The sequence below is a fragment of the Otolemur garnettii genome, unplaced genomic scaffold (assembly GCF_000181295.1).
Source record: "Otolemur garnettii isolate 467f Iridium unplaced genomic scaffold, OtoGar3 scaffold00081, whole genome shotgun sequence".
Lineage (NCBI taxonomy): Eukaryota > Metazoa > Chordata > Mammalia > Primates > Galagidae > Otolemur > Otolemur garnettii.
In genome coordinates this window covers 3,064,719-3,078,661 of record NW_003852476.1, presented here as the reverse complement: position 1 = coordinate 3,078,661, position 13,943 = coordinate 3,064,719, and the positions used below count along the sequence as shown (strand labels likewise).

The 13,943-nt window shown below is 41.1% G+C and overlaps 1 protein-coding gene and 1 long non-coding RNA gene across 3 annotated transcripts in view; one reads left to right on the top strand and one right to left on the bottom strand.

The window, feature by feature from the left end:
* The window catches only part of ARID4A (AT-rich interaction domain 4A), a 93,142-nt gene extending 80,818 nt beyond the window's left edge, over positions 1-12,324 (bottom strand). Inside the window, exons 1-5 of one of the 2 annotated variants that reach the window (XM_023515869.1) lie at positions 12,198-12,324; positions 11,044-11,100; positions 9,181-9,291; positions 6,343-6,408; positions 4,980-5,070 (exon numbers count right to left, since the gene is read on the bottom strand). In XM_023515869.1, coding sequence (XP_023371637.1) covers positions 4,980-5,070; positions 6,343-6,408; positions 9,181-9,291; positions 11,044-11,049 — 274 coding nt within the window. In that variant the 5' untranslated portion in view covers positions 11,050-11,100; positions 12,198-12,324. Of the gene's footprint in view, positions 1-4,979; positions 5,071-6,342; positions 6,409-9,180; positions 9,292-11,043; positions 11,463-12,197 lie in introns of those variants that run through there. The other variant, XM_003794414.3, reaches the window with a different exon arrangement.
* Positions 12,325-12,793: 469 nt separating this feature from the next.
* LOC111726805 overlaps positions 12,794-13,943 on the top strand; it is an 11,533-nt gene continuing 10,383 nt past the window's right edge. Inside the window, exon 1 of the long non-coding RNA XR_002774500.1 lies at positions 12,794-12,944. This is a non-coding gene — a long non-coding RNA (uncharacterized LOC111726805). The remainder of the gene's footprint in view (positions 12,945-13,943) is intronic.

Below are 13,943 nucleotides of genomic sequence, written 5' to 3'. Positions count from 1 at the left end.
TCCAGCTAGATCCGCCACTCTTTTTTTTTTTTTTGTTGCAGCCATTAGTGTTGTTTGGCGGGCCCGGGCTGGGGATTCGAACCCGCCACCTTAGGTGTATGTGGCTGGCGCCTTAGCCTCTTGAGTCACAGGCGCTGAGCCGCCAAATTCATTTTTCATCAAACATAACAATATGGTGTAAAAATGGTTCACATTTATGTCATGACAGCAAAGAAAGATAAGCTTCAAGACAATTTCTTTTCTGATGCTTATTGACTTCATGCGGAACCCATCTAACTTCTCTGCCTTGCCAGTTTATTTTAAATGGTCCATGTTATCAGAATAGTGTTGTCAAATCTTGCTGCAATCCACACATAGACTGAGATGGACTCCCTGCCAGTACAGCTTTGGCTCATCATAATATACCCTGTCTCTGGTCACCCCCAGGCTCATTTTCAAGATTAACATCACCATGACTTCTCAAACCATCAACGTACTGTGTGCTCCTTAGCCACATGCTTCCCAAACACTTTGTTGATATCTTAAACAGTCTGTGCTATAATGGTTCCACGAAAGAACTAATATTTAAAAATAAAATGAATTTTTGATTTATTCCTGGTGTCACAAAAATTACTGTAAAGAAATTTCAAAAGATAATCACAAGCCAAAACATGCATTTGAAACAATGAGGATGTGCTTTCATAAGAAAAATAAAACAAGAAGTGTTACAGTGACATGTCAGGTATCAAGCGTCAAACTTAGTACTTAAGGAAATCAGACATTTTATACTTAATACCTACAATATAAAAGTAATATATTATATAAGTGACTAAGAATAAAGTTTAGTGTTAATCTTGATATATATATGTATATTGTATATGTAAATTACTAAAATTATTGGCATTTCATTCCTTTACATTTGCATCATTTTTCAAATATATGTTATTTTATATTACAAAAAGGCAAAGTAAGAGTACTTTCAAAATGTCTCACTGACAGCTGTATTTACCAGGAATTAACGGCAACATTTAAGTGGAAATATGAATTCTAATCCTAATTTTGACAACTTTTAAATGAATGAACAAATTACACACTTCCATCTGTCATAGATCTTCATCTTTAATGCAAGGATAAGAACAACTAAATAGCTGGGTGCAGTGGTTCACATCTATCATCGCAGCACTTTGAGAGGGTAAAGTTGCAGGACCACTTAAGGCCAGGAGTTCAAGACCAGGCTGAACTCTTACAGAGATACCCTCTCTACAAAAAAACTTAAAAAACTAGCAGGGCATGGTGGCATGTGCTTATAGTCCCTGCAGCTTGGGAGCCTAGTAGTTAGAGGCTAGTAGTGAGCTATTATCATATCACTGCACTCCAGCCTTGGCAAAACCCTGTCTCAAGGCTCAGCGCCTGTGGCTCAAGCAGCTAAGGTGCTAGCCACATATACCTGAGCTGGTGGGTTCAAATCTACCCCAGGCCTGCCAAACAACGACAGCTGCAACAAAAAAAATAGCCAGGCGTTGTAGTAGGCGCCTGTAGTCCCAGCTACTTGGGAGGCTGAGGCAGGAGAATCACTTGAGCCCAGGAGTTGGAGGTTGCTGTGAGCTGTGATGCCACAGTACTCTACCCAGGGTGACAGCTTGAGGCTCTGTCTCAGAAAAAAAAAAAAAAAAAAAAGGACCCTGCCTCAACCAAACCATTAAAACCAACCAATTAAAAAAAAAAAAAAAACAAATTATTATCAATGAACTATGGCAGGAAGCACGGTTTTTTAATAGGAACAGAAAATATTTCTAATGTTCAAAATAAAACAAAACAAAACCAAAAAACTCTGAGCTGGGGCTATTTACTGTTCATGATTAAAACAAGGAAGTACATGTTACATTTTAAAAAGTCAAGTCATATTAGATCAAGAATCTCCTTTTTTTTTTTTTTTTTTTGAGGCAGAGTCTCACTTTGTTGCCCTCAGTACAGTGCTATATTGTCATCAAAGCTCACAGCAATCTCAAACTCCTGGGCTCAAGTAGTTCTCTTGCCTCAGACTCCTGAGTAGCTGAGACTATGTACCCGCCACAACACCCAGCTATTTTTAGAGATAGGGTCTCGGTCTGGCTCAGACTGGTCTGGAACTGGTGAGCTCAGGCGATCCACCCGCTGAGGCTTCCCAAGTGCCAGGATGTGAACCACTGCGCCCAGCCCCTTAATGATAACTTTAGATCACAAATGATCATCACTCCCATTTGATCAGAACAAGCAATGTGGTATATTCTTTTGTTTCATTTTAATAATTTGACATAATTATAACTCATACTTCAGGTAACTCATGAAACCAAAACTGGTCATGAAGACCATTAATACTTTGTATAACTTTCTGGTTTTATCTATATAATATTTTGCTAGGAATTAACAATCCATAAAAATTCCAGAAAAGAGCAATTAAATCAAAGAGGGAGTTGGCACTCAATGAAAGGAAAATATAGAAAGTTCATGACTTGGCAGGCGTGGTGGCTCACGCCTGTAATCAAAGCACTCTGGGAAGCCAAGGTGGGTGGTTTCTTGAGCTAACTAGTCCAAGACCAACCTGAGCAAAAAATCAAGACCCCATCTCCACTAAAAATGGAAAAACTGAGGCAAGACGATCACTTGAACCCAAGAGTTGGAGGTTGCTGTGAACTATCATGCCACGGCATTCTACCCAGGGTGACAGCCTGAGACTCTGTCTCAAAATTAAATATATAAACAGATAAATAAATAAAGTTCATGACCTATGAGAGAATGCACATTTTCCCAGCCTTTGCCATCCTTTTAAACCAACTAGTAATTGTTGTATTCTGATCATTCTATGTGTGGCCCACAATCTTCAATACCTACATGTTCTTTATAGCAGAATGCCATATTAAGTGGGTTAAAGTGAACAGTACTCCTAAAATTCAAAACTTTTCAGATTAACATGATTAATCTTCATGTATCTAAGTGCAAAATCATCAATATTTTGATTTTTATCTCCCAAATAAATCTGTTTCTCCCTATTGTCCTAAGTAGGTATTATCTGCATCAGAATCACCCAGCATCCTTATAGAAAGATCCTTGCACTGGCATCCCCAGAGCTCCTATAAGGCAGAGGTTTGGGATCCTCAAACTCTCATTTTTCTCTGCGAGTGTCAAGTGATTCTTATGCATGCTAATGCTTTATACCTCAACTGTATGCAATTAAGATTCTAAAGCTCTTTGAGAACAAGAATTATATAATTTCCTATTTAATTATCCAACATAGGAAATCACCCCAGAGCATGCTCAGTAGCAACATGGTCTTAGAAACATTAAAATGCCACTTACATAGAGGACAGAGATTGCTACTCATAACTGCATGATTTTTCTGGGATGCAACAACACAATGAAAATATGAAAGGTAGTATTTGTGCAAAGCATTCTATCAGCAAATCTTCACAAGAAATGTGAGTACGGCCTTGACAGTGACTACCATATAGGACGTAATATTAACATCTGAATATGTATCATGTATTTTCCTATGATTCTACACACACCAACTCCTATAATTTTTACTAGCGCTTTGTTTACTATATCAAAATTGTATTTCCTAAATGTCTAAGAGTTAACATGAAGTTTGAATCTGTAACAAATATTAGTAGCCACAACTAAGTTTCCTAAATATATGTAGTTCCGAAAATAGCACCAAGCAAACCAACGCTAACTTCTAGGAGGTCTAAGAAGAATAAGGGATTGGAAAAAGTAGCTACTTCCAAGAGATTGGAAAAATCTCTACTACAGGGGAAGCCACAGGGTAAGACACAGCAAGTGCAATCTTGAACCATAGCATATCCCTCAGGGATCTGAGCATCAATGGAGATGAATGGTTTTTACCCAAAGCAACAATCCAAGTAAACTAAAAGTAAACCTAAATGGTCATTTCTTTTCCTTCTACCAAGAAGCCATATTATAATTATACTTCTTTAAATCAACATATAAATGTTAAAATGTTACTGGTGCCCAACGTAAGACAAAGGATTGGATATTGTCCATAAGACTGTACAGCTGAGAAGTACTGAGAGTAGATTTTAAAGTGTTACCTATTGCTTTTCCCATCAACACAATGATAGCAACTACTGAAGTACTACTTCTAGTTATCTTACATATACTATTACAATTGTTGCTTCTCACTAGACCTCAATAAAGCTTCTTAAAGCCAGTGCACGGAATGATAAAATGCATTCATGTTAACAGCATAAATATTTTTCTTAAAAGCTGTTAATAAGAGAACCCATACTGTATCAAAGTCAAAAATTTAGCTATGACTAGCCAGTCTTGAGTCCTCTAAGATGAGAATGTTTCCAATTCATAAATTCTGTGGCAACATCCATCGACATTACCCTTATATAAAACAGGCAGCAGTATAGTAAGATTCTAGCTGTGCAATTTTAATTGCAACTACGGAAAAAGTGAAAGGCTTATTTATAATACTATTTTATTGACTTTTCTTTTAAAAAAACATACAATATAACTTTTTTAAATAAAAAAACAAAGTAACTTAAAATAGAATTTTTTTTGAGACAAAGTCTCACTCTGTCACCCTTGGCAGAGCACCATGGCGTCATAGCTCACAATAAACTCAATGTCTTGGGCTCAAGTGATTCTCTTGCCTCTGCCTCCCAAATAGCTAGAACTACACATCCCTGCCACAACACCTGAGTTCAGGCATTCCACCTGCCTTGGCCTCCCAGAGGGCTAGGTTTATAGGCGTGAGCCACCATACCCAGCCTAGAAGTAAATTCTTGAATGGAAATAGACACAAGTAGCCAAGTTATTTGAAGAGATAATTATTTTCATTACCTGCAGGGCATCACTAAAATTTTAGCCAGCTATATTGAGGAAATTGACAGGAAAGAATACATATTGCTCTGTTAATGCAATGAGTCAGTGTACTCACAAAACGGTGCATGCAACCTCTAACTCAAATCTATGTATTAAATTTCTTAACTTACCAACAGTATACCAACTAGCATCTGTCAACTTGCTGATGATAGCTTCCTGAAAAGATCCATCAGATGTCCTTGTTTCAACAATAGCCCCAACCTAAAACATGAAATCAAAATTTCCTTACCAAATTCAAGCAAATAAACCAAATCATTCCCACCAACTGATCTAGGTAAGAGAAATAATATAGTATTTATAATAATTCTACCTTATATTGGCTTAGATCTTTATCACTATAGTATTCATATATTCATTATGTAATCTGAGTCCCAAAACACTTTGGCAAAAATGAGGTAGTTATTATTAGCTCTACTTTACATACTGAAAATTGTGGTTTAGAAATAGAAAATAATTTGCAGATCCAGGTTGAGAACACAATCTCTTAAATCTTATTTACAGCCTATTCACCATATCACATTGCCTTCAAGAAAATTAAATGTAAGAGCCATCTGCACTGGCTCACATCCATAATCCTAGCACTATGGGAGGTTGAGCTGGGTAAATTTCTCAGGAGTTCATGACCAGCCTGAGAACAGTGAGACCCCATCTCTACTAAAAATAAACTCACCAGGTATAGTGGCACACACCTATAGTACTAGCTACTTGGGAGGTTGAGGCAAAAGGATCACTTGAGCCCAAGAGTTTGAGGTGGCTGTGAGCTGTGATGCCATGGTACTCTACTGAGGGTTACAAATTGAGACTCTGTCTCAAAATAAATAAATAAGTGAGCCATAAAACCATAAGACAACATAAGTAGCCTCAACTTTCATAAAAATATTGGATTTAGCATCTATATTTAAGGGACCTTTAGGTACAGGTCCTCCTGAAGGGGGAAGAACGGCTCTGCTGACCTTCTGTCAGCCTCCAGGTCTTTGCCTATCAGATGCTGACCCAAGGACCCCAGTGGGACTCTGACATAACAAATGGTCAGAAATGGGTGGACAATATAATACAGGTATTCATAACAATGAATTATGAAATAAACATAATTTAGTTGATAAATTAGAAAAATAGAAAATTCAGGCTTATGATACTATAAATAACTTAGCAGTATGAACATCATCTCAGACATGGAAACAATGCAAAATACAAAGTCAAATATTCAGTCCAAGAATTTAAAACAAAAGGTAAGTGAAAACTTAACAGGTTTATACATATTAATTTACCCTTCTATAAGATGTTTAATATTCTAAAACTAAGAATATAGCCAATGCTATATCATAATTTATACTAACTATACAAACCCCTCATTTGTACTTTTGTTTTCTGATTTAAGTTCTTACAAAATTGTAAGTGTCATGTAAAGTTTGGTAAACAGTAGTATGAATCTACAATTACCCTGCTAGATTGTAAACTATACAACATACGTACTCTTAAAGGCCCCTTTACTTGGTCATCCTGCACCAGTTGTGTAGTATTATCCTGTTTCAGAAGCACCTGAAAAACATTTTTGCACAATAACATACATGTTACTTTTAAAACATAAACATCTCTGCTTGGCGCCTGTGGCTCAAGTGGCTAAGGCGCCAGCCACATACACCTAAGGTGGCAGGTTCGAATCCAGCCCGGGTCCGCCAAACAAGGATGGCTGTAACCAAAAACTAGCCAGGTGTTGTGGAGGGCACCTATGGTCCCAGCTACTCGGGAGGCGGAGGCAGGAGACTCGCTTGAGCACAGGAGTTGGAGGTTGCTGTGAGCTGTGATGCCACAGCACTCTACCCAGGGGGACAGCTTGAGGCTCTGTCTCAAAAAAAAAAACCACCATATACATCTATGGTAACACTGTGACAATGTCTTTAGTCTGCCTTCCTGGCACCCTGGTTAGGTCTAGTCTAACAGTCACATTGTCCCATGGGCATGTTTATTGTCTCTCTTATTAACTGTAAGCTCCTAGAGGGCTGAGGTCCTTTTTCATTACTATATCACTAGCAGTTATGAGTGTCATTGCATATTACAGGCACTTATTAACTGTTTACTGAATGAACTATAGAGTTATAACCTATAGTTATTACTGTAAAAGCTTAAAACTGCCTTTATAGATTTTCATCAATAAGTCACAAAAGGTTATGATTGTCACTGAGTATACAAAAAAGTATCAAACTATATTTCCTATATGAAAGGTAATCAAATTAAAATCCTAACTTTTAATCATTTATAAAGTAAATCTAAACAACAATCATGATATGGGATTCTGTTAAAAATAAGTGCTCCTTTCTACTACATATCCTCCCAAATACACACACTAATCATCCACAATGGAGCAACTGACCAAATAAGTAAATTCAAAATCTAAGGAATGTATGACAAAACCTCATAAAAGTCATTGTATTGACAAATGAGAACCACAGTGCTAACAAAAATTCAAAATTCTCAAATAATACCAAAATAAATACTGCTATAAAGCTTACATAATAAAAAGACTATTTGAAATACGAAGTGAGGCTCAGCACCTGTAGCACTGTGATTAAAGCACCAGCCACATAACTGAGGCTAGCAGGTTTGAACTCAGCCCAACAACAATGACAACTGCAACAAAAAAATAGCTGGGTATTGTGGAGGGCACCTGTAGTCCCAGCTACTTGGGAGGCTGAGGCAAGAGAATTGCTTAAGCCCAGGAGCTTGAAATTGCCACAAGCTGTGATGCCATGGCACTCTACCAAGGGTGACATAGTGAGACTCTTGTCTCAAAAAAAAAAAAAAAAGAAAAGAAATAAGAAGTGAATGTTAAGTCAAGTTCAATGGTTCTTAAACTTTAACATGCATCAGAAACATTGAGTGGGCTTTTTACAACAAAATTACTCTGGATGGAAGCTGGAGATCATTCTCTAAAGTATTACAAGCATGGAAAAACAAACGCTCACTATTAAACTGGAACTAACTAATGAGCACGCAAGTGTACAGAGGAAAGCAAAACTCAACGTAAGGGGGAAAGGGAAGGTGGGGAGGGGAATAAACCAACCTAATGGGTTCCGTATATTAGACAGGCGCACCTATGGCCAGGACATGCACGTTACAAAATGGTCCATGTATACACATTTGTACCTCCCTAATATACTGAAATTTATACTGAATAAAGTTAATTTTGCAAACTTCAAATATAGTATGATTCAACAGTAATAAGAATGATAGTAATGTTATAACAGACAGTAAAGAATCTAGAAGACTATATCAAATGTCTTTGAAGTGGTATTAAGGAGGACTTTCATGAACTATATCATATACCTCAACGTTAAAAATGTTTTAACATTTATCATATTGTTAAATGTTTTAACAATATATTTAACATTTATCATGTTGATAAATGTTTTAACATATATCATATTTATAATAAACATGAATGACTTTTGTATCTAAGTACCAAGTGATAAAAACTATTAGAAATATACTTATATAGAAAAACTACTAGGAAGAAATATAAAAAATGTTAATAGCTATTTCTGAGAGTAAGCTATAGCTATTAATCCATTTGTACCTTTTTCTACATTTCCAAATACAGTGTGTTAACTTTTTTGTGGTCATAAAAGCACCTGAAAAATAAACTCATGGAATCATTTTTTATGCTGTCTCAAAAATGTAATTCCCATTGTATTGTTCTAATCACTGAAATTTTCTCTACCTGAACATTATGAAAGGGGAGAAAATGGGCGGTGCCTGTGGCTCAGTGAGTAGGACACTGGCCCCATATACCAAGGGTGGCGGGTTCAAACCAGCCCCGGCCAAACTGCAACAAAAAATAGTTGGGTGTTGTGGCAGACGCCTATAATCCCAGCTACTTGGGAGGCTGAGGCAAGAGAATCGCCTCCAAGAGCTGGAGGTTGCTGTGAGCTGTGATGCCTCAGTAGCATTCTACTGAGGGCAATAAAGTGAGACTTTGCCTCTCTAAAAAAAAAAAAAGAAGAAGAAAAAGAAAAAGGGGAGAGAATCATGACAGCCTAAGTATGCTACCACGAACAAGAAAGATCCAAATGATAGTATATGTAAGGGTAGTGGTATTTTCACTGAAGCATTTTAGAATAATTTCTCCTTCTGCGTTCTTTCTCAATTCTTAAACGTGCTTTCCTTGTAAGTTTAGCATACAATGGTGCTTTCACAAAGCAATGACTCAATGAATAAAATGTTGATTTTATTCTAACCTTTTATTTATTGCCCCATTCCAACTCTCTTCAATCCAGAGTTAATAAAACTGTTGCATAAAAATAAAAAAATTACCTTAACTTTCACCAGCCTTTTCACAGTCTTGATCTTTGCCTCACAGAAGGCACCTCGGTACTTGGCACTGACATCAGTTCCCACTGTCAGGTAGGCAGGCTCATCTGCCGCCTAATGAAAGGAATATAAACTGTGAATGTCACTATTATTTCTCCCTGTTCCAACCTCAAGTCTCATTATAAAACTCTGTAAAGTAATATAAATGTTTAAGAATGTTAAAATTATTTGCTTCTCAATATCGCTGATGACTTGAAAAATACCCCTAAAACAAATACTTTTATTACCAAGCTTTCATTTTATATACTGATGTCCTGATACCATAAAATGTTTTAAAGTTGCAATTAGAAATTATCAGTAAAAAAATAAAATAATGCATTTTTCTCCACATACAAAATGTTTTTTAAAACCCTACAATTTATGTAAGTGGAAAAATAAGAAAAAACAGAAAAAGTATTTCCTATTAAATGCTTATGAAACTAATGTATTAATTTATGGCCTCCTAAAAATTATTTTCAAGTTAAAAGAAATATTGCCATTAACAGTAACAGGATATAATTAAATGTTTATTGATACAGCCACATAAAAGCAGTTATGTTTTAGATACAATGTAACAATACAGATAAATGAAGCGAACCATGTGCAAAATTCACTGGCTACAAGCTGCATTTGAAAGGTTTAAGCCTGAAATCAGTGGACAAATGCAGATATGAACTGATGATTCAAAACTTAAAGGCATACCTCAGGTTTACCATGCTAATCTTCTTAGTATAAAAAATAAGCTTTACTACCTTTAGGAAATTGCCATAATCAGAATGATATATTGAAAGACGTAAGAAATTCCATTCTACTACTCATTTCTACCTTAACAGTAACAGGATGATTGCTATTTCAATCTGTCATTTTACCCATTTTTTCCCAAAAGTTAAGTATAATCATACAAGTTCAATACAAGTTTGCTATGAGCAAAGACAACAATGTACGCGTTAGAGATATTTTTAAGTAGAGAACAATTTTTCACATTCCAGTAAGTTTTCCCCCAAGTAATGTTAAAGAAGGTTGAATATGTCACTTCAAGAAAATAGGAAACCAAGAGACAGTTTTTGCAAATGCTGTATTAGTATACTGAAACAGTAAATAAGGCAAGAATCAAGTACCTTTTAAAGGTAATGCATTTTATAAACAATGCAAATTGAAGAGGAATGCATTCGGCAATAAATATCTAATCTGAAAATACTGCCAGGGCCAAGGTACTCGGGAATGCTTCTTCTCCCTTGAAACATTCACATGTGTTCATAGTTGTTTTCAGTAGAAAATACATACACACGCATATTTTTTAGGATAAGTGTATGTTTTAAAATATTTACTATACGGATTTAACTAGAACTGAGCATTATTAGTTTCAGTTGAACCTCAAATATTTTAGCAGGAGAAATTCACATTATTTCCAGAAGAAATGATACCATCCTCACTCAATCCACATATTCTCTTAGAAAATCGCATTGCCAATGCAGAAGAAAAAAATTTCCAAAAAAATCCCCTGAAGAACCAAAGCAGGACAAAAGCTTTACTTCTGCAAAGGCTGCTGCCAACACAGGAAGTGTTTAAAAATACTATCCGAATGGACAACAATTGAAAGGCTGCACCAGCCTTTGCAAAGTGCTAACTTGTACAGAGAGGGACTGAACTAACTGCATTTAGACACACAGATCATTTCTCACCCATTCAACACGTCCTCGTTTTCTGAAAGTGCTGCTTAGCAGGCAAATGAATTTTGAGTAGCAAAAACATGACATTCCATGGCACCAGCCGCACGACGGGCAGTGTCCAGGGCACGAGGATCAGGGCGGCGTTGATTGCACTTACCTTCATTTTTACGGGAGATCTCTGGGGTTCCAGCTCAACGAGCTATTTCCACTGTCGCTGGAACCATTGGGGAGAGGAAAGACAGGAACAGAATCAGTCAACAGCGAGGAGCGACAGGGAAAAGAAAGTAAACAAATGCCAGCGGGGAGGGGTAGAGTCCTCAGCAGGCCGGGGACAAGACCCCTCGGAGGGCAGCCAGGACGCGGGAGCAGAGCGGGCAGCGAGAAGCCCCCGCGCGCCAAAGGGCAGCCCGCTCCGCCCGGAGCTCCCTGGCGGCCCACCGCGCCCCCGCCTCGCCGGCCACTTTGACCTGGAATGCTCAACTCGGAGCCCCAGGACAGATCGCTCTGGAACGGAGCAGGGCGCCGTTTAGGCTTCTCAGATCCCCCCACCAGAGACAGTCGCGAAGCCTTCGTCCTGCCGCCCCCCGGATACCCCGACTTCGGCCCGCGCCCCGCCTCCGCCGCTCGGCCCCCTCGGCCCGCCCCGGGCCCGCGGTGGCGGCAGCGGAGTGTCACGGCGCCATTGCTCTCCCTCCTTAGCTCTGCACCATGTCAGGAAGGAGAAGCGCTCCTTCCCCCAAAGGGGCAGGGGCCGCGGCCTTCAGCAGGGAGCAGCGAGAGCCCAGGGAGACCCCGGCGGCCGAGGGGGCAAAGGGGGCGGGAGTGCGGGGGGAGGAGGGGAGGTGGCCGGACAGGGTGTGGGAGGGGAGGGGAGCCGCACAGCGGCAGCCACCGCCTCCTCCCCGCGCCCGCCTCAACTTTTTGTACAGCCGGGAGAGGTATCGGCCCCCAGCCCCTCGGGTCCTGCCACGAGCTCCACAGTGGAGGACGCACCGCAGACTTGAGGGCCGACCGGACCGAGCTGCCCGCTCCTCGCCGCGCGGAAGCAAACTTAGCGGCGCGGGCAGCCCCACAGCCATTTTCCCGGGGAACCTGGGGAAGCGGACGAGGAGGCGGCTGCGGCGGCGGTTCCTGCAGTTGCTGCTGCTGCTTCACGACTTGTCCCTTGCCCTGCGCTCGCTGCATCACTTGCTTGGCATCCCTCTCCCCACCTCCAAAGCTCCCAACTGCACCGGGACCCCGGGCAGCAGCACCAGCTGCTACTGCTGCTTCGTCCATTCAGCGTTCTCCGCTTCCCTTCTCCACACCTACCAACTGCGGGTGAAGTGCGAGCTGTCAGCTCCCGAGTCCTCCGCTCTACTGACTCCCGGGGATCCGGGTCCGGGAAGTACCACTCCCGGCCGCCGCGGCAGTTCCTGAGCCCGGTTCCCCACTCGCCCCGATTTACTGCCACAATCCACCAAATAACAAGCTGTTGAGCAGACTCGCTTCTACACGAACTCCTATTGGCTGCTCATGACGCCGAAGCGCTTTGGATTGGACCTCGCTACCTGCCGTCCTCATTGGATGTAGCTCTGAAACTTCAGGGATTGGTGCGAAAAACAGCAGGTAGGACATCCTCCACTTATGATTGGCTTTCTTCGCGGACCAACGTTATTGGAAAATTGGGTATTGAGTAAGCAGGTTCTGAGATATGATTGGTACAGACGACTCCGGATGTGCTTGACTGAACACTGATTGGTGAATTGAGGGGTCAGGAAGAGAAGTTCGGCACGAGGATTGGCGGCGGAGTGTCCCATGGAAACGGAACTCAGAACTGCAGCCAGGAGCTAGCACCGGGGGCGGGGCAGAGTGTTTCCAAGGCGCCTGCGCTAAACCAGCTTCTAGGCGCCATTTTGTCTCAGTAGCGGTGGGTGCAGGTCTATCACCTTTTAAGCTTCTGGTGTAAAAGGAGTGGAGTCTTTATCACGTAGATTTATTTTGGTGGGTCACCCAGCTGCCATTCTTTCCACGACAGCACCTAGTCATTATCGGAGGAGTCGCAGAGCTATCTGAAAGGTCAGTTGCAGGCTATGGTTGTCCGATTGACTGGGGGGATGGCGCAGCTCTAGCGGCCCCGGCACCGGAAGTGGAGGGGCCGCGGGCGGCCATGGCAAAGTGGGAGCTCCCCGGGGCGGGTGGGGGCCGGGGGGCGGGATGAAAGGGGGAGAGGCTTCCTCTCCCGCCGAGAGAAAGGGAAAGAGGCGGGGGAGAGTGCACGTCTTTCTTGGAAGAGATCCTCGGGGCTCCTCCGAGATTTTCTGGATTCTGCCTTTTTCGAAGCCGTCTTGGAAGCGAGTTCCGAGGACTTGCTGTGTTCTCCACCCGCGTGGCACCGGCTCCATCCTTTAAGACGTGGAAGATATGGTTCTTAGAGACATCCCGCGTGGCAGAGGTGTTTTCTGAGTGCTCCTCACGCGGTAAAGCTCTGGAGGACACCAGAGAAAGCTCTGGCTTTCGGAATTCGGAGGAACGTGTCCGCGCTGCTGCTGGGCGCGGAGACCAGCGCCCCTGCCCCTCCGCGCGCTGCTGCTTTCGAAAGGAAATGAATGGCAGCAGTGGTTTCGCAGGAACTGGACCTCCCTACAGGACAGATGTTGATCTTGCTCGGTTAACGTCTTATTTTCTGTAAAATGAAACAAAAACTTAGGTATTTTAAGTATGGGAACTGAAATATAAGTTGACTGCTGGTTTTAAAGAGTGAAATTTTTAGGATGTGAAATACCGTCGATAATCCACATGTACTAAATTTTCTAATCTTTAACTAAAGCAGAATCAATCTTTTGTTCATAACAGTGATTTCTTTCAAGATTATTAAGAAAGTGAACCGTGTCGGAATTTACAGTGGTGAGCTAGTTACAGTGTATAGATACTTAATAATCATTCTCGGGGCTCGGCGTCCGGCGCTCAATGCTTAGGGCGCCGGCCACGTACACTGGGGCTGGCAGGTTTGAACCCGGCCCGGTCCTGCTAAACAACAGGGACAACTACAACAAAAAAATAGCCGGGCGTTGTGGC